Raw genomic sequence first — 25,791 nt, 5'->3', positions numbered from 1 at the left:
CACCTTTTCCTTGACGTTCATCGTTGGCACACAGCGCTTTCCCGGGTTTTCCGCACTTCCTTGCACCGTGGTGCTTTCACACGCAGTTTTGCTTCCGGTGCTTGAAGTGAGTCTCCCTTGCCGGTAGGTGCGTGGTGTTGTCGGACCCGCTGAAGGACTCGTCGCGTTCGCAGGAGTCGTGGAACTCCCTGCTGCTCAAGCTGCGGACGCTGCTGCTCATGTCGTTCACCAAGAACCTGGGACGCTTCGAGGACGACATGCGCACGCTGAGGGAGAAACGCAACCAGCCCGGATGGAGCTTCTGCGAATACTTCATGGTCCAGGTGCAGTACGCATTCCGGCTTGCCTCGCACTTCTGTGTACCTTTTCCTGAAAACCTTCTTCTGATCCCAAAGCCGGCCTTGAAACCTTATCCCAGCACTCCAACTACAAGTTTTTGATTTCATAAATAAACAAATATAAATTATTATAAATTGTACCCTTGTGAGGTGTAAGAGGTTCAGAAAATGGATGGATGGATGGATTATTATAAATTGTGTTTGGTCCAACAATAACTTTTAGTTATAGTGTTTCAAAGAATTTTATTTTTTTTAATATGGGACCAGGATTTCAAGATGGAGTTTGGTTTCAAGTCTGACTTGGGCTTTCAAATGAAGGTTTTCAGGCCAGGGTGAGGCTTGAGCCCTGAACCCAGTCTACAAAGATTTATTTGAAAAGTTTGAAGCCGATCGTCAGCCCAACTTGAACCCCTACATTGTAAGCCGAATCCTGGCTTGTTGCAAGCATTGATTTCAAGTCCGGATTCATTTCCACATTGCTTGTGTGCCACCTAACTTGTGTTGTATCTGGATTTGATTTTTGGCGTCACAGGAGGAGCTGGCGTTTGTGTTTGAGATGTTGCAGCAGTTTGAAGACGCGTTGGTGCAGTACGACGAGCTGGATGCGCTCTTCACGCAGTACGTCCTCAACTTTGGAGCCGGAGGTACGTCAGCCCAGTCGCTCGGCCGGAATCGGTATATCGCCGCTGATTTCCTTCAATTTGGGACATCGGTGATCGGCCGATCCCTTCATATAAAACCGATCTTTGTCCACTAATCTCCAGAGGTCCGAAACACCGCTACTGTCCTCTTTTGTTGTGAGATGACTTTTGAGTTTTAACTGCCCCTTTGGATTGTTTCACAGCTATTCTTCAATCATTTACAATCATTCCAAACATTGAAGCTTTATGATGTCGATTATGAACGAAATTGGCAAAAATCAGGTCACGTTAGACTTGTGAAAGATTGGTGATCGGTGCATCGCTGACTTTTTAGTCAGCGTTTGGAGTTCACGCCTCGATTTAGATGTCCAAAAATGCTGAGGGTTTGAAATTGACGTTTGTCATTCAGGTGTCAGTCAAACATTTGACTTGCAAATGAGCTTTTTTTTGAAAGCCGCCTTGGGATTCCAAATGGCACAGCCGTTTTAACGAGCACGGTCCTGGTCCTCAGACGCGGTGAAGTGGTTGGGTTCCTTCTGCTCGCCGGTGCTCAACTGGAGCGGTCTGCTGCTGCGGCGACCCATCGATATGGAGAAGCGCGACGGCATCCAGCGCGGCTCGGCCAGCCTTCTGGATCTGCGCAGTTACCTGTTCTCCCGCCAGTGCACCCTGCTCATCTTCCTGCAGAGACCCTGGGAGGTCACCCAGCGGGCCCTGGAGCTGCTGCACAATTGCGTGCAGGAGCTGCGCCTGCTCGAGGTTGGCTCTGCACCTTCCCGCCTCCCGCACGCTTACATTAACATCACTTCCGTTCCACTGACCAGTGTTGCCACAGTTACCTTGAAAAAGTAACTTAGTTACTTTACTGATTACTTGGTTTTAAAAGTAACTAAATTGCGTTACTGATTACTTGATTTTAAAAGTAACTAAGTTAGATTAAAAGTTACTTTTTTAGTTACTTTCAGCAGCTGCCGATAACACCATCTCAACATAAAAATAATGCAGTAGAAACGGAGTTCCAAATACTTTATTGAAAGTGCATTTTTAACATGAAAATAAAGGGTTTTTTTTTTTATGAAAAACAAAATAGGCAGTCTCTCTTGACTTCTTGTAACGTAAATACTTTTTATAAAACAAAAAATAAAAATCTATCCAGGTTGAAAATGAAAATCCCCTAAATTCCTCTATTGTTTGTTTGTTCCGCTATTCCAGTGTGTACCCATGTATCAGTTTAAATATTTATTAGTAGTTATTGACAGTTATAATTGTTTTTTGGTTTGTTTGTTTTTTCTCTTCAAAATAAGGATCAGGAAAACAAAAGGTTGATAATTTAATGTTAAATATAAATATTTAACCTTTAGACAGACACCAACACAATTAAACAGAATATTTGCACATTGTGAAGTATTTCAGAAACATAAATTTAAGACATGAAATAAACCTACCGTCCAGCCAAAAGAAATATGAAGCCACCTTATGGAACAATAAATCTATCAAACACATTTTAACCACTTAATATATGCAAAAATATTTCCAAAAGTTCATTTCCCTTTTTAATCAACAATTTTTGTATTTAACAATTGTTTTTTCTTTTGTCATCACTTTCATTTTTGGTTAATGTATGACATCTTTTTTTGTTTTTTTAATCTGAGACACGATGATGACCACAGAATCACTACTGTTTATATTTTGTTTTTTGGGCTGTCGTAATCGCGGGCACGTCTCAGTTCTCCTATCTGCTGCTCATGCTAGTTGTAGACATTGACAGGGAGCCACAAACTGAGAAATGAGATACTTGCAGTGTGCTTTTAGCTTAGCTGGTGTGTTGGCTGTGGGACATACCTGTGTCGTTTGAATCCATGCATTGGATCGTCACGGGAGTTATTCTTTTTGGCTCGCGCGCAGTACCAACGCCGAGTGCACCGAGAGGACTCGATAGCCATGGGAAATACCGAGATGTACGGCACCGGCTTCTGCTAACTGTCTCCATTTGTATGTTGTCACTCGTTGCGCGCGCGTGCGCCGTGTCGCGAGCACGGAAACACGGAAGTAGCTTGAATGGTGATGCTACTGAAATGTAAACAAAACAAGTAGAGCACGGCGCAGAACTCTTGCTATTGTTATAAAAACCATAAAGCCTCACTCGCAACCGATACGGTCGTTTAGCTCCCCTTGACGAACGATGGTTCGGTCGAATCGTTTTTTTGTTCCACCCCTACTGAAAACGTAACTTGTCTGACGTCACTCCCCCTGGCGAGAGGGCGGAGACGACCTCATCCCATAATGCTTCACGGACCAGTTGAGGATGGAAATAAATTATTGTTTTTACCACTTTTATGGTCCATAATGCACACTTTTTTTGTTGTGTTGTGTGCCTGTTGGTTAATAAAACTAGTAGTAAAAGTATCATCACTTTTGTTTTGAATGTGCAAACCATTCATGACCAGACCATGGCTGAATTCAGTGTGGTGATCAATGACTTCTGCCTCATCTTCATAGTTAGCAGTAGTTGTTTGTGACTGTTACAACAGTGAGATAGTTTGCCTTCTTCATGAAAATGTGGAGTAACGCATTGATTCTCTGGACAGTAACTTTAATCAGACTACTTTGTAGAATAAAGTAACGCGTTAGACTATTAGTTACTTTAGAAAGCAACTTTTTTGAGTAACGCGTTACTAAGTAACGCGTTACCGGCAACACTGCCACTGACCATGCGGCTTGGTGGCTGAGATTACTTTTTTACTCAAGATTTGCTCCGGCTTCTTTTGAGTCCGATGGATTCGATTCCAAAGCACAAAGGGGTCACATGAACAACTTTTTCTGCTTGCCAAGGTCCATGACAACATGCCAACTAGGGCTGAACAATATATCAAAAAAATATCAATATCGCCATATTACCCCATGCAATATGCATATTGTAAAGATAAATTTCATATGGAATTTTATGCTTTGATCTGAATTTGCCGTTAACTAAAATGTGCACTACCATCCAATAGTTGATTATCGAGAGGTCATTACAGTTAACTAAGAATAAATTGCGTTTGACTATTTTTCCACATGAAAAAATGTAATTCTTTCATTAAATAATAAAAATGTCATTTCTTCAGGTACATGTTAAATATCAGTACTATCGATATTGCTATATTCAGCAACGATATCTTATGTTTTTACAATATCGTGCAGCCCAATTGCCAACTTCAATTTAGGGCTGAACAATTGTGGACAAAATGACAATCATGATTATCAAATTGCGACTGAAATCATGATGAACAAAGTGATTATTCATTGGTTTTAAAACTTAAAATGTAAATTTATTGTCCAGCCTTACAACTTTGTCAATGTTAAACTAATTAAAGTTAGCTAATATTGTACGACCCAGTAAGAAAAATTATTATATGAGGATATTAGAGGATAATAAACACAACATCAAAGGAACATGGAAGATACTCAAGGATGTTATAAGAAACAGTAATAAGGAAGGACTATAGTTTGCCGAAGTATTTTATTGATGAGACTGTAGACCTATAACATTGATGAAGTAGCTAATAAATTTATTTTTATTTTTTTTGTAAATGTGGGACTTACATTAGCGAAACAAATACCTGATATCGGAAACTGTGAGGAATATTTACCAGAGAGAAATCCTAATTCTTGATTTCTTAAAGCTGTAACAGAACAAGAAATAGTGGACATAGTCATTAAAAATAAAAAAAATCTACTGATTGTAATGATATTGATATGTCACTAGTAAAAAGTTTATTAAGGCAATTTCTAAACCTTTAACATACATTTGTAATCTATCATTTCAGACTGGTGGGTTTCCAGATAAAATGAAGATAGCTGAGGTCATACCAATATCTAAAACTGGGAACAAGCATTACTTTACTAACTATAGACCAATTTCTCTACTACCACAATTTTCAAAAATATTGGAAAAACTCTTCAATAATAGATTAGACTCATTTTTGGAAAAATATAACATCCTTGCTGAAAACCAGTATGGATTTAGGTCTAATAGATCAACAACACTGGCAATAATAGAAGCAATAGAACTAATTACAAATGCTATAGATCACAATAAATATTCTGCAGGGGTATTTATAGACATCAAGAAGGCATTTGATACAATTAACCATCATATATTAATAAATAAACTAGAACGATATGGTATTAGGGGACTCGTGCTTGAGTGGATAAGAAGTTATTTAAGTAGGAGACAGCAATTTAAGTTGGGTGATTATTCCTCATCATGTTTGGATATTGTTTGTGGTGTCCCCCAGGGGTCAGTATTAGGCCCTAAACTCTTTATTTTGTATATAAATGATATGCATGTAGTTTCTAAGATACAACATTCTGTGTTATTTGCTGATGATAACAATATTTTTTACTCAGGAGATAATATGTTACAATTACAGGAAGAAATAACAAAAGAAATGAACAAATTAAAAATATGGTTTCAGAGCAATAAATTGTCAAATTTTGGGAAAACAAAAATGTTATTTGGAAATTGTACGACGAATACACAGGTGAAGATTATAATAGATGGGGTAGAAATTGAGAGGGTTCGTGAAATCAAGTTTTTGGGGGTAATTATTGATAATAAAATTAGCTGGAAACCACATATTAAATATATACAGAGTAAAATTTCGAGAAACATTGCAATAATAAAGCGAAGAGGGTGTCAGACAGTAAATCCCTCCACATACTGTACTGTTCGTTAGTCTCTCCTTATTTGCAGTACTGTGCTGAAGTTTGGGGCAATAATTACAAAACCTCACTACATTCAATAAATATTCTACAGAAAATAGCATTAAGGATTATTCACAAAGCTGGCTATCAGGATCATACAAACATATTTCTAAAGTCTCAATTACTTAAGTTTCATGACATGGTACAGTATCAAACAACGCAAATAATGTTTAAAGCAAAATATAATTTACTACCACAGAATATTCAACAGTTGTTTAATAAGAACTCCACTGATGGTTAGAATCTGCGGAGACATTGTGACTTTAAAGAACCTAGGTTTCGTACAACAAGAGAGTTTTTGTCTATCAATATGCGGGGTTAGGTTACTGAAGGGTTTTAGTGGGGAGTTGAACCATTGTACAAATATGAGACAATTTAAAATACTTTATAAACATAGGATTTTTAAGAAATATGAGGATGAGGGAGGATGGCTCACTTATTAGGTGTGTTAGTTCTATTTGCTTGTTTGATTGCTGTTTATTTGCTGCTTGTTTGTTTGCTATTTCCTTCTTTGTTTTGGTTAGTTTTATGGTTTTCTTTATGGATGTTTTATTATGTAAATAGGTTGAAGCAGTAGATTTAAAGGTGGAACGCTTTATGTGGTAAATTAGGTTATGGGTGTGTGTTTACATGTATTATGTGTATGTAGGAGGATGGAAGTTATGTCATATACTTAAGGAGAAGGGGTGGGAGTAAATAAGTTTTACTTCTCACTCCTTTTCGAATATACGATTGTTTTCTTTACTATTGTATGTCATTGTTTTCTTTGACTTTCTATTCTTCTTGATTATTGTCATTTAATTTATTGTTTCAATAAATAGCTATGTATCGGTGCAGTATAATTAAGAAATGTAAACAAACTTATAAGTGAGGATTAAAACGACACCTTTACACTTTTAAACACTTTACTTCCAGTCGAGGATAGTGTATGTTTGCGTACGAAATACTCGGGACAGCCAACGTCCCCACAATTTTCTGATAATTATCATTTTGTTGTGTTCATCACATTTGCTGTGATCATGACATCAGCTCCTGCAGTTTTAGTGCATGAGGTGCGCCTGCGCTGGTTGTTCCACTTGGACTCCTTCTGATTAAGATATTTTGGTTTGGGCTGTCCTGTACGGGCGTTTCCGTCCTAACGGGTACGCCTTGCACATCGCAGGTGTCGGTGCTGGAGGGGGCGCTGGACTGCTGGGTGTTCCTCAGCTGCCTGGAGGTTCTGCACCGCATTGAGAGCTGCTGCGACCAGGCCCAGTTGGCTGCCAACAGCTCACACACGGTGGGACTGTGGGCCTACGCCACCGACAAGGTACACCGACCGACTGCTTCTCCGCTCGCTCGCAACGGGAAGGAAAAGGGTGGCAAATGCGTAAATTGCCAAATGTCAGACTTGTCCATATATTTAAATGCCATATTTTAGATGGATCTATTATTTTTTTGGATCCTTTTGTATTTTTTTTTTTTTTTTTTTTTTTTTTTTTTTTTTGCTGTTTGTTTTTCCCATGTTGGAGTCAGTGGTTCACCTGGGGTGACTATACTGACTTTTTCCCTGAACATGGTGACAATTACTTTCTGTTTGAGGTCATTCTCAAGCTTCTACCACAAGTGGTGGAGAATTCTAACCTCTGCTTCTTCTGACAGTTTTCACTTTAATTTCCTGTTCAAATGAGGTAGCGAACCTCCACTCACACTTTTACACATGCACGTTAGTTTCACGGAGTTTAAGCACGCGCAGAACACCGTCGCCCTTTCTCACTTTATAGACTACCGGTACTCTTTCTTATTTGATAGACTTGTCCTCTGAATGAACCAGGATGCATGCATGGATGGGTCCTAACTATTACATGTGATTATCTCTAAAAATGTGTATTTGTCCAAAAAAGGCCGAGGCTGGACTTGTGAATGCTTGGCAAGCAGTGTAGGGTTAAGCCTAGAAACCAAGGGAAATGACAGACAACACTAGAGAGCATGTTGTTGGTTCGTCGAAGAGGTTTCACCTCTCATCTGAGGAGGCTTCATCAGTTCATGCAACAAGGACTTCAGGTCAAGTTGACTCGGGAAGAAACAGAATTCACAAAAAAATGTGCATACTTTTGCCCTTGAAAGTGAAAAGATCATCTCGAACGGGACCATCTGTTCTCCACATACTGTGCCGTCCTTTGAGGGTGGGGCCAACGGGACGGGGCCTGGGGCAAGCACTGCACGACTATTGTAATTAATTTTCGGGGGCTTCGAGTTAGCTTGTGTGCTTCATACGCCAATGATGTTTGGCCTCCAACAAAAAAACACAGGTCTCTTCTCGGCAGACAGAAAGGCATCTGAACCAATGTTATCTTGTCTATCAAAAAATGATGCCATTTGTGGTAGTGGGGTGTGCCTCCATACGTGGAGCATACATAGTTGTTCTTTCCAGTCATCAACCACGTATAAACTGAACTGAGGAAGTCACCTCGGATGAGAGGCCAAATGAATTTGAAGACTAGCAGAGCAGCCCAGTTGCGATCCATTCGATGACCCTGCCCAAGTAAGGGTACTGTTGAGTACAATTTTCAGACCAAGATCGAGGAAGATATTGCGTGCAGGAGAAATCCTGATGATGATGATGGGGCTTGTGTGCAGTTGAAATCTCTGGGTCAGTTGTGCGGGCTGGTGTCCTGCAAAGGTCCCACCTCAGAAGACTTGAACAGGACAGTTGACCTGCTGGCCGGGCTGGGAGATGAGCGACCAGAAACTGGTAAGTTGATACAGTCTGCTGCACGGGTGCCCAACGTAAGGCCTGAGGGCCACAGCCGGCCATCCATGGTGTCAAATCCGGGCCCGGCGAAAAGACCACCTCTGTGTTTGTGTTTCATCAGTCAACAGTCTGCAGAGTCCCTACAAGAAGCTGAAAGAAGCCTTGTCATCCGTGGAAGCTTTTGAAAGGCATTACCTGGTTAGTTGGCTGTGCTTGAGCTGCCCTGGATGCTTGCTCAACTCTTCATGCCTTCCTTCCTTCCTTTCTTTCACCCATCCTTTCTCCTCCCTTTCTCCAATCCTTCCTTCCTTCCTCCCTTTCTTTCTCCCATCCTTTCTCCCTACCTCTCTCCCTTTCTCCCATCCTTCCTCCCTTCCTTCTTTCCTCCCTTCCTTCCTTGAATCCTTCCTCCCCTCTCCCTCCCTTCATTCCTTCCTTCCTTCCTTCCTTGCTCCCTCTTCTCCCTTCATTCCTTCCTTTCTTTCTTCCACCCTTTCTCCTGTCCTTCCTTCCTCCCTAACTCCCTCCCTCCCTCTCCCCCCCCTCCTTCTCCCTTCCTTCCTTCCATCTCACGTTCACGTCCTTACACCCAATCAGGAGCTGTGCCAGGCGGCCATGGAGATGTACCGGGCCATCGGCAGACTTCGCTCGGCCCGACTGCTCGGAAAAAGTCTGGCGGAATTTTACATGTGAGCACGAGGAGGAGGAGGATTTGGATGATGCTGATTTTTGTGTGGGGGTGTGTGTGTGCTTGTGTCTGTACATGTTTACATGCATGCGTTTGTGTTGATGTGTGCATCCATCTGCATCTCCATGTTGATGCTTTTTTGTGTGGATGCGTGTCTGCACGCGTGTGTCCGTTCCAGGAGCAAGGGCGAGCCGGAGCAAGCTGAAGTGCTGCTGGTGGAGGCTCTGCATTCGTACGTTTGCGAGGGCTGGACTTTTCCCGTCACCCACACCAGGAAGCAGATTGGCGAGTGTCAGAAACTGCTAAGACGAAGCGTGGAGTATCCTCATCGGGAAAGTCTCACAACCGTCCGCTCAAGCCAAATGTAAACTTGTAGCGTCCACGTCAGGGTTGTTTTATAGTTTTGGAATTTCCATTTTAGTTAGTTTCAATCAATAAATCAAATCACTTTATTTCACTCTTTAAAATAAAAGAAATGAAAGGGGACAGAAAGAATTAAAACTTGTTTCGTCTAATCAACACACAAAAAAGAATCAACACAAAATCAATTGACAGCAACCGGTCAAGACGCTTTTGGTGTTACGATACTACCAAACAATTAAAAAATAATTCAACTGCATGTCCTTTTATGATATATATTTTTGCAGTAAATATGCGTTTATACATTTTTAAAAAATACAAATAGATTGTGAAGATTTTGTTTTATAATCCAAATTGTTCCATAGACTGACATCTTGCGTTGAAATACATCGTTCTTTTTGTTTTGTTCTGTATTTAGGTTTAGAGAAAATGTATATTCCTTTTAATTTATACTCACTTTCCCTTTTTATAAATCTAGTTTGTATATTAACTGGTAGAATTTCAAGGTAGGCTTTATACAATACAGTCTTCCCTCGCTATAACGCGGTTCACTTTTCGCGGTCTCGCTGTATCGCGGATTTTTTTTTAAGTGCAATTTTGCATATTTTTTTACAGTAATATACCCATTTTATAAAATTTATGAAGATTTGAACATTGTCAATGTTTGAACAAGATAGAAATGTGAGAACATGTAAATGCCTCAATGAGAAAAGTGTATAAATTGTGCGGTCGGGGATTTTAGAGCCTTAAAACATTTATAAGAGTTGTAAAACATAAAGCTAACTACTTCGCGGATTTCAATTATTGCGGGTATTTTTTGGAACATAACCCCAGCGGAAAACGAGGGAACACTATTTTAAGGCTGTTAAACTCCATCAATTCATTAAATTTTAAAATCTTTAGTTGTATAAATAATGGATTGTGTGGTCTCTGTATCCACAACCTAAAATAACATGGATTGCACGTTTCTGTATAAGAAGTTTAGTATAAGTTAGTTTTGATTTCGTTTTGTTTTGTAAATGTTAGTTTTAATTAGTTTTCAGTGTTTTAGTTTTTATTAATTTTAGTTACTTATTTTATATATGTGTATTACTTGTGCACAATATTTAAAAAACACCATGGGAGCGACGTCATGTGAAGGTGCTTTTTTATTGGCTGCTGCTTGATGATGTCTCTTCTGTGTGACACACTTTCAAACGTCAGTTGTCCGGTTAATATAAAAATAAATTGACTTGAAATCACATTAAAAATCATCCCCAAAGGCTCATGCATGAAATTATCAAAGACTAAAACGAAAGACATTTTTGCTATAATTATAGTTTTGTAAACATAAAATGTAGTTTGTTAGTTTTCATTTTTTAAAAAGCATTTTCGTTTTTATTTTGTTAACAAAATTGTTTTTTGAATTTGAATTTTGTTTTTGAAGTTTGTTTTATGTTACTAAAATAACTTTGGTCAGGTTGAGGTGATACTGGCGAACAATTATTTTTTTATTATTATTTTTTTAAGGCTGGCAACAGCAAGTAGTTTGTGGGTCACACCGGACCGCTTGACTTTTGCCTGGATCAGATCTCAGGTGACAAGATTTTAGCCACGTCCAATTTTCGAGATTGTGCTTTGTGTATTTTGTTGGGAAAGTCAGAATCCTGAACAGAATCCAGGATCAATGATTTGCTGCCGGCAAAACTCAACCGTTCCATTGCTCTGTCCTTTTCATTTGGAGGGCCAACACGACTCTTTGCGATTGGCGTCAAAAAACAAATGTGTCAAGCATTCACATACGAGAGTAAGGACAAGCGCAGTCGATGGGTAGCCTGGTTTCCCGGTCCCGAGTGAGTCCTGTTGTTTCCTTAACCGCAGTCTCACGCTAGCTCCCTGCAGACCAGCGCCTTACTGGCGGGCGATGCCAACCTCAGCACGGAAGAAAGGACCTGCTTTTGCCGCGACGTACTCAACTACTCCGGCGAGCCCGCCGATCAGGGTGAGCGGCGTCCACCCGTTTATTTATTTATTTTTTATTTTTATTTTTATTTTTGAGGGCCGCCATTGAGGAGGCCGGCTTGCTGACCACTGGTTTGTGCTCTCTCCGCAGGGGGCGCGGCATCCGCCAAAGCAACGCTGGACATGGGCGTCTTGGCTCGGATGACGCGGATCCGATTCAGGCCAAATGGTGCCTGCGTGCACTCGGGCGCCGCCCTGCAGGTAAGCTTCCGTTTTGCATCTTGTGTTGTACACGTGACCCCCAGACAACTGATGGTTATATTAAAGGTTGTTGTACAGGTTGTTTGACATAAACATAACCACATGCATTAAAATAAAGCATTTAATAAATGTTTGCATATGACTTTAACAATATCTGTTCATGTCAAACTATTGGTATTTTTTATTTATTTTTTTCATTTTAAATTAAGTAATTAACTGATTAGAAAAGGAGGATGAGAGTGCAGTGGATTAAAAAAATGTGGAAGACGTCCTCATAACTTTAAATGTCAAAAGAATTATCACATAACAGGTGCTCGTCAAATTTGGCGGACAAAAAATTCTCAGAAAATTCCTTTTTAATTAAGTGATTAATCAAAATTCTGAAATGTGATTAATCTGATTTAAAAAAAAATGTAATTGTTTGACAGCTCTAGTTTTAAGTGAACTCAATTGTCTTTGATTTCAATTCAGAGTAATTTGCCCTTGTTTTTGAGTCACACTGACCTACAAGACCAAAACATTTATATTTAAAGTCAATCTCATATTGTTGATTATCCTCCAGATTAATTTTCTCGTTAAAAAATAGTGATTCGAGAAGATACGGCAAAATCATCATGTAATGTTTTAAAACCGAAACACATGAGAAAGTTCGAGCTTTGTTCAAATGTGCCGTTTGGTTATTCACAGTGCCCCCAAAAAGGGAGCCTCCTGCAGGCAGTGCATGGAACGTAAACAGTTGTGTTCAGAAAGGTACACCAACAGTTACATTCCTCAAGTGTTTAGAAGGGTGCAAACAGTGTAGCAAGGCTGGAATCACTTCAGACAGCCCAGGAAAAAAAAAAGCCATCAATCTTTGTATAAATGTGAAACGTGTCAACACTTGATTGTCACCTCGTATTGCGCCCAGGTGGAGCTGACGCTGCGTTGCCTGATGCCGGTCGCTGTGCGCGTGGACGAGCTGGCCGTCGGCATCCACCTGGACGCCGAGAAGGCCTCCAAAGGGGGCGCTCAGGGGCGCGGCCTCCCTGCCACGGTGGACTTCGAGGCGGCCGTCTCTCCGGCGGGGCGCCCATCCTCCCTGAACGCCGGCCCCCCGCCCGAGATGGACGAGGCGCACGACCGCAGCCCCTCGGACGATTCCCTGAGCTCGGTGGGCGTGGTGTGCAAGAACGCCCACCTGGTCATACGCCGCCACGACAGCGGCTCGCCTCAGGATGCGCCGCACCCCCTCGCCCGTAGTCCCCACGCTGCCGCTGCCGCCGCCGTACCCGCGCTGCCCGTGTCCCTGAAGGAGGGCGCGCGGATGCTGAGGGGGCGTGACATCACGCTGGAGCCCGGAGACAACAGCGTCGTCCTCGCTGCGCCTGTGAGACGACACTTCCGTCATCTGTGTGTGTCTGTCCTGTGTCTTGTTCGTTTCCGATCTGTCGTGTGTGGTATTGTGTGTCTGCGTGTCTAATAGGGATGTGACGATAATGACAGTATTGCAATGTTAAAACTGCCACAATATATCGTTGTCATCTTAAAAGCAGCACATCTGTTAAAAAAACAAAACAAAAGTCAGGTTGATTTCCATTTGTGCAGTTTTTGCACCCTCTGGTGGCTAGTTTTCTTTAGTGCAGTTTAATTTTCATAAGGCATGTTTTGGCCCTTCTATGTTTAAAATCCACGCTATTGGTCAGATGAACGTAATATGCTTGTGAAGCGAGTCAGCATGTGGAGCAAGTGCCTCAATATGATGTCTTATTAGAGATTGTAGTAGATTTTGAAATTTAGTCTGTTTTAGTTCAATTTCAATCACGCTTGTTAGGTTTTATCATAATTATTCAACCTCATCCTGTTTTTTATTTAGTCCATTTTTAGTCAACTATAAATCTAGCATTTTAGTCTGGGAAAACGTAATTTTATTCAGCTACATTTAGTCCACAAAAATTGTCAATATAGCCATAAATTTTAGTCAAGTTTTTATTGTGAAGTACTTTTCCTCTCATCTTCATTAGTTGACGAAAATGCATACTGTTATAGTCCCAGTTGTTGTTTTAGTCTCTTATTTTAGTCCGGTGAAAAATAATTGACAAAATAATTATTTTTTTGTTGACGAAATTAACACTAGACTGTAGGTTGTTTATATGCGTTTCTATAATGTACAAAAGCACAACATTGTTTTTTTCCCAAGTATGAGTTGTTGTTTTTTTTGTTTTTTACAATATTGCGACCTTTTTTATGTATTGCCAACCTCCCCACAATATCGTGATAATTATTGTATCGTGACCGTCATTTCTTGATATCGTATCGTGATGTTTGGATATCGTTACTTCCCGAGCATCTGTTTCTTATCTTTGCATTGTTGTGTGATCACAAACACATTCAAAACAACTCCAATGCAGACAAATAATCCAAAAATCACATCAGATGCAACACGCATACAAAAAAACGTACAAAACACCACATGCAACACAAAAATAAATAGAAATCTCAAACTCAAAAAGAAAGACGAGAGCAGTAGCGGAAAAACGAGGCTCAAGCCTCTTCTCCATTAGAAACCCCTTAAAATTCGGATGGTCTCTGGCGGTCAAACATTCTTAAAAAAAATTTATAAACTATGCCGATACTCTATATGGTTCAGGAACAGCTTCAAACTTACTTTGAATGCAACTTTTTTTTAAAAAGCATTTTCGGCAAAATTGCTCGTATGATAAGGGGTTAAAGGGGGGCACAGTATGAACATGGAAAGACCTCAGCACATGCAGCCGTGCAATAAAAGACATTACAGCAGGACTTGCACTTTGGCGGGAGGAGTCGGGGCCGTGGCAACATAGACACCCTGTCCAGCAGCCGCAGCCTTGCCGAGGCAAGCGCATCCGCAGGCACCCTGGGCGTCACAGGGAGCAGGAGAGTGTGGGAGAAGCGACTAAAGGCGATATTAGGCATGCGTTTGCATTGTATGATCGTGAGTGTCTAAGCTAAAGTTTGTGTCCAAATGTCCAAGCTGGCACGCTAAAGCATATCGTCTCGTTGCCATGGAGACAGGCATAATCAGGAATACGAAGACACAAGATCCATCCAGTGACTAAACGCGACCATATCTAGCAGAAGAATATTTACAAGTAACAGCATACAGAGAAAACACGCACACAAAAACCACTAACACACTAAAACAAGACGGAATGCGAATGAATGAATGTGAGGCTAGTGTGTTTGCTGGAATGAAGTTTGTGGGTTTTTTGTTTTTTGTTTATTTTTTTCCTTAGAGCGACGAGTCGGGCACGTACACGCTGCGGCAGCTGTGCGTGACGTTGGCCCACGTCAACTTTGTCCTGCCTCACATCTACCCCTCGGTCCAGTACCACATCTACTCTCAGGAACCGCAGCTCACTGTACAGCCGCTCTCAGGTGAGCCCACGTCGGAGATTTGTCCGATTCATTCAATTGATCGGAATGCATGCTTTATCCTTCAGGCCTTCATCTGCATCTTCATCAAAGTCAATGTTTAAAACAATTAGCGTAAGGAAGTTTAAAAACAGAAATGATGCATGATTTGAAAATGTTTCAAAGACTTTAATCAAAGGTCTAAGGGAAAAAAAGCAGAGTTTTAACCTGGATTGCATGCAAAGCATTTCCACTCGGTGCTGACTTCACTTCTGTTGGCAGCTTATTCCATTTGTGTGCACCATGTTTACTTTGAACTCTGGTTTCCACAACAGAAATACTTTTTAAAGTAGGAGTGTGACGATATATCCATCGCAATAAATCGCAATACTTTGTCTCCCGATCGATTATCGATACTGTTGTCGCGTCAGCCCTCAGTACAGGTAGACATGTCCTGAAGATGGGGACATGATCGCCGCTGGTGTTTCTGAAGGCTGACGCATTGTGGAGGATAGAGGACCCTTTGTCCTCTCCAGCCGTCGTCATATAAAAAAGGGATTGTCGATTCCAGTTGTCCATGGCCGCAGCAAGATTCTGCGAAGTGAGTTTCCACTGGTCCGTTCCCGGCGGTAGTCAGGTTACAAAAAACTTAGGACTCAGAATCAAATTAAAATGAAAAAGTCCTGGCTGAGATTCAGGCTGAACGTAATGGCTTTTATTGACAAAAACAAAGTGAGATGCTCCGTTTTGAAGTACAATGGAATGCCTTTGTTTTTATAAACTACGTACAGAAACATCTCCTTGCATTTGATTAGCTTAGGGGCAAACCATTTCGCCGTTATTGGCTTCTCAAATATCGTGCACACCTTCTTGTTAACATAATTGACCTTTCGCATAAGCTCCGCCCCCCTTAGTTACTGTTGCTAGTTCGTCAAGCTTGGTGACTCCGACAGCACAAGCCGTGACGGGAAGACTTACACCGGCGTGTATTAGTGATTTCTTTTGGAGTAATACCAGTGCAATATCCTCCAGATCGAGGCAAAAAGGTTTACAGTATGCAGTGGAGGGTTATAGTCATAATATTAAATTAGCCAGCGAAGGGGAAACATACAGGACGCACGCTAAATCTGAGAAAACCCCATGACCTATACTTCAGATGCAACCAGCACAGCATTATGGACCAGTCGTGCTCTTGTACTGCCGGGTAAGTTTTCTTACTTATATTAGTCTAGTATTGTTAAAATATGAGGATTACTGTTAGGTCAGCAAGTAAGCTAAACCTCGGTGTTTATAGCTAGCTAAACATTAGTGTGTTTTTTTTTTTCTTTGAAAGCATCAGATCAGTCATTGTTATTCTTTGTCCATCATAAAAAAAATATTCATGTCACCCTAGCCATGGATTTAGTTAAGGTTAACAGCCTTCGAGCTGCTCCCTTGTCTGGTTCAACACTTGTACAGCAAGCACAAGGTTGGGATACTCCGGAGACGGGTGTCCGTTCACAAAATGCTGCATGAAAAATGAAAACAAGATAAGCTCGGGGCACTTATTAGGACGCTAAGTTTTCCAAAATGGACGAAGCTTTGTGTTAACATTAGCTCGCAACATTTAGACAAATGCAAAAGCTCACAGAAGACATTAAACTAACATTAAGCACTGACTGAACAAGCTTAACTTAGATGGCAATGACATTCTAGTAATATATATTATTCATTAATAGTAACTACAATAACTCTGATATCGTTTTGTTATTGCCCCGAAAGCAAACTACACTACAGCTAGCTAGTTAGCCCGATAGAGTTAGCATAGTCTTACCTTAGCACAGTCCGATTTACATACTCCGTAGGCACACCGCTTCATCATTTTGGAGGTCCGGAGCTTGTTAATGGTTGTCACTCTTCTTCCGTAAAGTTTTATGGTGGTTAGCAGTCTTGTAAGCCATCAAATAAAATCAATCAGACTATGGATGTCATCGAGAGCTGAGTAAAGCGTGACGGACTATGCTTACATAGCAACGGTTGCTAAATGTGTGATTGGTCAATGCTCGTTTGGGGGGGGCGGAGTTTGCGAAAGGTCAATTAAACACTTTGGACGCTTGGCTTACAGCCAACTCTGTGTTGCTAGCATTGACCATTAGGGGGCACTGTTTGTCAATGTAAACCTGGATCCCTCCATCCATTCTCTGACCCTGAATTCAACTTTGGACTACCTTAGGAACAATGGGACGACTGTCTATAGATCATAAACGTCTGCAGGGTGGTGTCCCGGTCAGCTCATTCTCTTACAGTAGTAGTCAGGCTGTTAATGACCGTTAAATCATTTTAATAGGTTACGGTTGTCAAGAAACGAATTTTTATGGCCGTCAGCTGTGTAAAACAATTTTTTTATGGCCGTTAGCTGTGTACTGTAGTGTTTGTTCCTCATGTAGCTGATGTGATCAGTGGTCTGTTATTATACTGTTTTGTTAAACAGCCGGCATTTTTTAGAGTTAAATATAGTTTTGTGTTTCATATAGAAGGTAGTACATAAGCACAATATAATTAGTGTATCATGTATAGTTTCATATTTGTATATTTGGCATAAATGGGCGCAGGTCTTCAGGCGAAGAAAACTCAGCTTACTTTGACTTGACATTTGTCTGTCCAGCAACTGACTCACTTTTGCATACCTTTCTATGAAAAATGTGGATTATATCTTCAATTTTATCATTTTAAAATATATTTTATGTTTGGACTTTTTGAAGCACACAATTTCTGAGGAATATTAATATTGTTTTCATTGGATCGTAGATTATCGTGGATTTATGACCTGACCAATATATCGATAATGGTGGTACCTTCATATCATGAGATACTCGTTATCGTGAGCCTTGTGTCACATATCGTGAGGTAGCCAGAGGTTCCCACCCCCATTTCAAAGCAGACCCAAAGTCTCAGGTCATAAATGAATTGGCAAAGATAGGAAATTGAAATGAGTTATTTGAGTGAATGTAAAGGTTTTTGTCGGCCTGCTTTTTTTTTGTGTGTGTGCGCGTGCGCGTGTTCAGAGCCGCTGTTGGCCGGCCTCCCGCAGATGGTGAAGTTCACGCTGCTGACGGGCCACTACGCCGTGCGGAAGGGTGACGCCCTGCAGCTGAGCAACAGCGACAGCATGCCGGTGCTCGCCAACGCCAGCTGCGCTGCGCGCGTCAGCAACACCAGCGCCGGTATGCACATGCCGCCATCTCCGCCAAAAGCAGCAACTGTTCAGCGTTAATTGCTGCCCCGCCCTCTTCTCCAGCCGTGTCACAGAGCACGCTGTCGGTGCAGTCGTCGGACAAGGTGACCAGCATCAGCTTGCCGCCCACCCCGCCCTACCACACGCTGGAGTTCCACCTGGAGGTCCTGTGCCTCATCCCGTTGGGACCGGCCAACGAGAGGCTGACCAACGGCGAGGTCCGACACCGCCCGCGAAGCTACAGTCACCCCGACACGGCCATGACCGCCGTCGACCAGAGGGTGAGGTAGCAAGCAGCGGATGGCGGACACCCCTCCGCCTCTGCAAGACGTCCGCTCATCTCTTTGTCTTTGTCCGTCTCCAGATGTCCATCGACTGCCCGTGGTCCATCTACTCCACCTTGCTCACCCTCACCTTCCACATCCCCTTCAAGACGGAGCACTCGCTGCTCTCCGCCGGAAACAGGTTGCTCGCTCGCTGCCTCCAACGCATGTCGAAAACAAAACAATTTTTCCATCAAAATATTGCGGTCAAAGTGCCACAAAATTGACTTTTTTTTTTTTTTTAAATGTGTGTGACTTGTGCGCAATATTTAAAAAAACAGCATGGGAGCGATGTCATCCGAAGGTGCTTTTCTATTGGCTGCTGCTGGATGACGTCACTTTTGTGTGACACACTTTCAAACGAATATCAAAATAAATCGACTTCAAATCATCTCCAAAGGCTCATGCATTCAATGAATTACCAAAGATGAAAACGAAGGACATTTTTGCTCTCATTATAGTTGGTTTTAGTTCGTTCTGTAAACATAAAATGTAGTTTCAATTAGTTTTTGTTTTTTAAAAAGCTTTTTTGTTTTTATTTATTTCATTAGCAAAATTGTTTTTTGAATTTTAGTTGTATTTTTTTGCTTTAGTTCACTAAAATAACCTTGCGGAAATGCCAGTGAGTACCACCAATACTTAATTAATTAATGTCAACGACGTTTTTCTTTTCAACGTCTTGGGCAGCTCTGGTTTCACAAATGAGCTGAGGGAAAAGAAAACAAAAAACACAAAATACGTTTTCAAGGATGTCGTGAATGATCAAAGGGTCACATTAAACCGAATTCACAGTGTCACGAAACAAAAAATGTTTTTCACAAAAAGCTTGTTTTCTCCTTATTTTTGGATTATAGCTTGGTGTCACTCAAATTTGGTGGTTATTAAGGAACGAAATAAGGTCGAATCATACCCTTTTTGTTTCCAAATGAGAGAATAGAATCCAATCTGATATGGTAACCACCATGTTGGCGTAGTAAGATGAGTGAAAATGCTCAAAACGGTCTGTCTGGAGAATGTAAAATAGCACACAATAAAATAAATGTACATCATCTGATTTTTTATTTTTTATTTTATCTTTTTTATTTTGGCCCTTCCGCCGCCGACAGGAAGTATATCCAGGTGTGTGTGCGCAACGTGTCGGATTGTGACTTCACTCTGGCCCAGGTCAAACTGGCAGAGAAAGGGCAGCAGGATCGAGAAGGACAGCGGTGGCGCGCCCCTCTGGAGATGCGATCCCTCAACGGCGCTGCTCAGCAGGTGACCGACCGCAAACTTCACCTTTTACAAATGAGAGCAGACACGTTCCATGCGCTCAGGTACACGCATCAACAAATAGCATGTGGAGCAAATTTGGACTTTTTGATTTTGGCCCAACGCCACTCATTTGATTTCATGCCACTTGAGGTCAATAGCGATTAATTTTGTGCTGCTACCGAATTTTTAATTGAAAAATGATTGCAGCATTTTTTTTGTTCTTCAAATAGTTGAAGCGAAATATGCTGACATTTGTCAAGCCGAGACCAACTCCTGTTTCCTCCTTTTCATGTTGTGCTGAACCCGACGTCAGCAACCTAAAAATAATCCAAATTTCATTTACAAAATAGGAATAATACTTAAAAATCATTTGGAGTTGTTTTGAGGCATATGCACACAAATTTGTCTGCCACGTCCACCTATCCCAACATTATTATTATTTTTAATTATATTTTATTTATTTGTTTATTTTTGTCCTCTCTTAACACTGTCCTTGAGTGCCAAGAAAGGTGCCTCTAAATATAATGTATTATTATTATTATTATTATTATATTATTATTATTAGCAAATATTAATTTTGTTTGCTTCAAAGGGAAGTTGCATAATTATAGTGTCATAGCATTTTATTTGTCATAATTTATTTTTTCCACGTTTAAACATTTCCTTGTTTTTCACGAAAATATAAATGATCGCTTGAATAAGTGTGATTTCAATTACTAAAAATAATCACGGTGAACTCATTTGCTCCCAAAAACACATAAATACGTTTTATTTTAAATGTTTTATGTGTCCCAAAGACATATTTATGCATATTAGTTTTTTTTCTGCTGCTAGAGCATCAAGAAGGCTTTGATGCAGCCTCTCAACTCCAGAGAAAGGTGGAAAAAAATTATAGTAATTACAAACACGGACAGCAGGTAGCAGCAGAGTATAAGAGATCAACCAGGGCCATGTTGCAACAAGCTCTTTTCCCCACTGTTCACTGTTCACCAGGAATGTGAATATGGATGAAATTGATGATGTCACTTCTGTGTGACACATTTTCAAACATCCGTTTTCCTGTTAATATCAAAATAAATCTATTTAAACATTATATAAAAGGCTCATATATTAAATTGATGACCAAAGAATAAAACAAAGGACATTTTTGTTATTGTTAGAGCTACTTTTAGTTTTGTAAACATAAAATGTCATTTCAGTTAGTTTTCGTTTTTTAAAAAGCATTTTATTTTATTTCATTAACGAAATTTTTGGAATTGGAGTTTTATTTTTTTGCGTTAGTTTGAGTTCACTTAAATCACCTTGTTCCTGACCACCGATTGATGGATGACGTCCGCCTGCATGCGTGTGTGTAGTTGTTGTGCAGTAAGCAGAGCGCGTACTGCGTGTGGGAGGCCACGTGCAAGGACGATCTCCCGTCCAGTCTGGAGTGTGTCTTCTCGGCCAGCTTCTGTCCCCGCGGCTGCCGCGACGCTGACGCCTTCAAGCTCTTCCACTACCACTTCCTGTTGGACAAAGTGCCCGTAAGGAACAGCAGGGGGCGCCCTGCATCCGTTCAGGAAAACCATGTTTGTGTGTGTGCTTGCCTATTAGTGTACGTGTGCGTGTGCCCTGGCAGACCTTGTACAGCGTGAGAGCCGACATGGTCCCACCGGCGGGCGAGCGTCACTGTCGCTCGGGCTCCCTTTGCGGTCTGGAGGTGGCCATCTCGCGATTGGCCGAGCCCGCCGACACGGAGACGCCCACCGCCGCCGATGACAACAAAGTCGACGCTGATGGCATCAGGAGCAGCAAAGTCATGTACGAAGGTACGACGATAACACTTGAGTGTTGCCACCGCGCTGCGTCGGGGTGTTTGTGATCAAGACAGAGAAAAAGCAAAACGCACGCTAGGGCTACTTGATTATGGAAAAAAGAATAATAATCACGGTTATTTTGGCAATAAGTGAAGTCATGATTATTCAAACGATTATTTGTTGGTACAAAACAAGAAAATGTTTGAGTATTTAAAAATATTAAGACCAATTAAAAAAATAGAACTATAATTTTGTTTGGACCAAACAGAATTTATAATAATATATATTTATAATTGTAGTGTTTTCAACGAAGATGTTGGTGACACCAAGCTAAACCACAAATGAAGACCCTGGAGTGAAGTTGCAGCATGTTTAATTAGAGTGTATTTATAAGTTTATTTTTTAGGGGGAAAAAAATCACGTTATCGTTGTTAGTTAGTTTAAAAATGCTTCAATTATTGATGGTCGAGGACTTGAAAATAAGTGTTAATGACATCAACTACGTGGGTAATGCACCAACATTGCGTCATCATTTTGAACACGGCCCAGTTTGTGTGTGTGCGCAGTGGCAGACAGCAGCAGTAACTGGGCAGTGTGCGGTCGGAGTTCGGGCCTGGTGTCGATGCCGTCGTCCGGCAGCTGGACTCACAAAGTGCACATCGAGGTGATGCCGCTGTTCGCCGGCCATCTTCCCTTCCCCAAGATCAAAGTCCTCAAGTATCTTCCTCACAACGCCGTCCAACAACCGGACGCCGGTCAGTAACACACAACACAACAACACACGCAAACAACACCACAGCCTCCAAAAATCCACATCCATTCTTGGTAAAATTCAAACCGTGAACAAAAGTATTGTGATATTACGGCGTCTCGAAAATGACCTTTTAAAAAAATTAAATTGGCTAAATATAAACCTTTTTCTTCCTATTATTGAATATATAGTACAGAAGAAAGTTGTAGCACGTTACGGTCCAGTCAATACATGTTAACATTCTCCTATTTTAAGTCTGCGTCCAATCACTGGTGAGCTATTTTTAGATCAGACCCGTCAGCTACTCATGTTGTCCTTGGGGCTAACTAGTAGGCTCTTGCACCAGTTGCTGTTTTTTTTTTTTTTTTTTGTTTTTTTTTTTTTTGTTTTGTTTTTTATTTAAATGACAAAGCACATTTGTCAGGAGATAAAGTTTGGGACTTCTGTAGTTTGCAGACAAAATACCTACGGCATTTTTTTTTTTACCCGGTCTCAACCAATGTTATTTTAGTTCACTAAAACTAATGAAAAAAGTCAAATTCAAAAAAACAATTTCTCTAACTAAATAAAATAAAAAGGAAAATGCTTTTAAAAAGACAAACAAAAACTATATTTTATGTTTACAAAACCGAAACTACAATTATAGCAAAAATGTCCTTCGTGATTTTAAATATAATTTTAAGTCAATTTATTTTTATATGAACTAGCATAAGGACATTTGAAAGTGAGTCACACAGAAGTGATGTCATCTCGCAGCAGCCAATAGAAAAGCACCTTCAGATGATGTCGCTTCCATGCTTAAAAAAAAAGAAAAGAAAAGCTAATTCTGAAACTAAAACAAAGTATTTGTCAAATAGCTAAAACTAATAAAAATTAACAGAACCACCCTGAAGACTAATTAGTTTTTAAAGTGTGTGACACAGAAGTGACATCATCTAGCAGCAGCCAATAGGAAAGCACCTTCAGATGATGTCGCTCCCATGCTGTTTTTAAAATATTTCGCAATAATACACGTTTAAGAAAAAAACTAAAACTAAAACAAAGTGTTTATCAAATAACTAAAACTAATAAAAACTAACAGAACTCCCATGAAAACGAATTAAAAATACATTTAAAAAAAACAAGCTCACAATGAAAGTCAAAACGTACTAAAATAAAAATAATTGCAAAACTATAACACTGGTCTCAACTACGATCCGATCGTAATCGATGACAACAAATCGAATCGATGAAGCCAGCGTAGTCGCCCCCCCCTCGCAGTCTTGTCTCTGAGTTTGGTGCGTGCGTCCCGCCGTCTTCAGACAGCCTGGTGGAGAACGACAGCCTGTCTCTGCTGGACAAGACTTTGGACGAGGCGGCGGGCGACACGGCCAGCGTGCGCAGTCGCGGGAGTGTCCAGTCGCTGGGCGAGCAGCAGCAGCACCGAAGCGCCGCCATGCCCCGCCTGGAGCCATTCAGTCCCGGCCAGGTCTTCAACCACAGCCACGCCCGGCAAGTCCTGGTCCTGCCCGCCGCCGACGACCACATCGTGGAGGTCCACGCCACGTGACCGCCCATCCACCCGCCGCAGGTACCGCTCCCCTCCCCCGCAGCGTCACATTCACGAAAGCAAGACTTTGTACAGACATGACAAAATGAGCGTGCGTGTTGGCTGCCGGTGGCCACCGGGCCGGAAAATCAACAAGCTAAAATGCTCGTCGCTTGGCCTGCAGCAAACACGTGCATGTGTATATTGTAAATGGTTACAAAAAAAAACAAAAACAAATCCTATTTGATTGACAGTCGTATTATTAATAAAATCCTCAATGACGTGACAGCTGTTTGTCATTCTCCATTCTTGATGATGTCTGATTAGCGACGCGATTTGCCGGCGGTGCCCGTTGACGAGTTCGACGTGTGCGCTAGCTCCTCCTCAATTAGATTGCAACCTTCCGGATTCATCATCATCATCATCATCATCAGATAGGAGCAAAACCCAAGGTAGTCCAACTGGTACCATGCCACTGATCTATATATGACTGGATGGCCGATAGGCCACGACTTTTGAGGTCGCGAAGCGGCCATATTGCTCCTCCCCAAGAAACGTTTCTCGCCATACCATCCGATACATTTACAGGATCCAAATCGGATTATATTTGAGACAATACTTAGCAGAAACAGCATGATTTATGGTGTTTTAAATTTATTAAACATAAAGAAGAGGACTTTAGACATTGTGCAACTTCCCTTAAATACATGTCTACATAATATGCTTAATGATATTTAGTACAAGAGGAAACTTGTATTTTTTTATTTATTTTTTTATTGACCGGTTTTGGCACTTCAATTTTCATTGTACGTTACAATGACAATAAAGATTGTATTCTATTCTAAAGAATTAGAACTGCAATTCGACAAAGGATTCTTATAGCTGTCTTCCAACTATGTTTTGCATTTACATTATTAGGATTGGAAAACCTATGGAACTAGAGGCGTGGAAACCAAATATAAAGAGGGTGAGGAGGGGATTTTTTTTTTCAGAGTGCTGTATCTCTATCAGTTCCTCTCCACTCTCCTCTCTCCTTTGAACTGAGTGTCTTCTTTCCTTTTTGTGTCGTATCATACAGGTAAACCGGACATCTGCCAAATCTAATATTGGGGTCTAAAGAACTGGTCGATAAACAAACTTGTTAACAAACTTGTTCAAAAATAGTGACCACCCCGCCACAAACCCCGCATCCGGCCTTATACTAAGTGCCTACGAGCTGTATATGTCTCATCTGTACGTATAGTTGATACTAGTGTTGTTCCGATACTGTTTTTTGGCTCCCGATACTGATACCCAGCTTTGCAGTATCGGCCGATACCGATACTTAAGGTTTTTTTTCCTCAACATGAAAAAGCTGTCCTGCCATTGGTTCAGAGCATTCAAGGGCCAATAGGATATCTTAGATCGGCATGCAGTGAACATGTGACATACCAGTGAATGTCGTGCACCAGCAAGACACAAGATGCTGCATCCAAAATCCTATATTAGCATTGGAATTAATGGTATCGGCATGTTACTTGTGAGTAGTCACCGATACCGATACTACTGTTTTAATGCAGTATCGGCACCTCTGCCGATACCAGTATCGGTATCGGAACAACACTAGTTGATACAGTACTGTGCTCGCGAGGCGGGAGGAGCAAGATGGCTGCCCTGTGACTTCAGGTAAGTGTACCTTGCAGGAAGAACACAACAAGAAACTAATTTGATTTCCATTCCACTCAGAAATGTGCAAAATACATACATTTGGAACAACCTGTTAAATATTGTTCAAATAGTTTGTATGCTCTCATGTGCTGTCATGAAAATACATTTTTTGCATTTCCACAAGTCATGTGACACCG

At 41.1% G+C, this 25,791-nt stretch overlaps 1 protein-coding gene across 3 annotated transcripts in view; it reads left to right on the top strand.

Moving 5' to 3' along the window:
• The window catches only part of trappc10 (trafficking protein particle complex subunit 10), a 31,632-nt gene extending 7,399 nt beyond the window's left edge, over positions 1-24,233 (top strand). For 2 of the 3 annotated variants that reach the window (XM_077536327.1, XM_077536328.1), the window contains 20 exons: positions 128-323; positions 871-982; positions 1,491-1,738; positions 6,891-7,037; positions 8,348-8,462; positions 8,584-8,660; positions 9,060-9,151; positions 9,329-9,469; positions 11,382-11,491; positions 11,603-11,712; positions 12,620-13,078; positions 14,964-15,105; positions 18,126-18,284; positions 18,359-18,576; positions 18,660-18,760; positions 19,725-19,875; positions 21,228-21,395; positions 21,491-21,680; positions 22,235-22,423; positions 23,721-24,233. In XM_077536327.1, coding sequence (XP_077392453.1) covers positions 128-323; positions 871-982; positions 1,491-1,738; positions 6,891-7,037; positions 8,348-8,462; positions 8,584-8,660; positions 9,060-9,151; positions 9,329-9,469; positions 11,382-11,491; positions 11,603-11,712; positions 12,620-13,078; positions 14,964-15,105; positions 18,126-18,284; positions 18,359-18,576; positions 18,660-18,760; positions 19,725-19,875; positions 21,228-21,395; positions 21,491-21,680; positions 22,235-22,423; positions 23,721-23,968 — 3,373 coding nt within the window. In that variant the 3' untranslated portion in view covers positions 23,969-24,233. Of the gene's footprint in view, positions 1-127; positions 324-870; positions 983-1,490; positions 1,739-6,890; positions 7,038-8,347; positions 8,463-8,583; positions 8,661-9,059; positions 9,152-9,328; positions 9,470-11,381; positions 11,492-11,602; positions 11,713-12,619; positions 13,079-14,963; positions 15,106-18,125; positions 18,285-18,358; positions 18,577-18,659; positions 18,761-19,724; positions 19,876-21,227; positions 21,396-21,490; positions 21,681-22,217; positions 22,424-23,720 lie in introns of all 3 variants that reach the window. The other variant, XR_013287218.1, reaches the window with a different exon arrangement.
• Positions 24,234-25,791: the final 1,558 nt, after the last annotated feature.

This window comes from Festucalex cinctus, chromosome 11 (assembly GCF_051991245.1).
Source record: "Festucalex cinctus isolate MCC-2025b chromosome 11, RoL_Fcin_1.0, whole genome shotgun sequence".
NCBI classification, from domain to species: Eukaryota; Metazoa; Chordata; class Actinopteri; order Syngnathiformes; family Syngnathidae; genus Festucalex; species Festucalex cinctus.
Note: the sequence above shows the minus strand (reverse complement) of the source record. Positions and strands in the feature narration are given on the sequence as shown.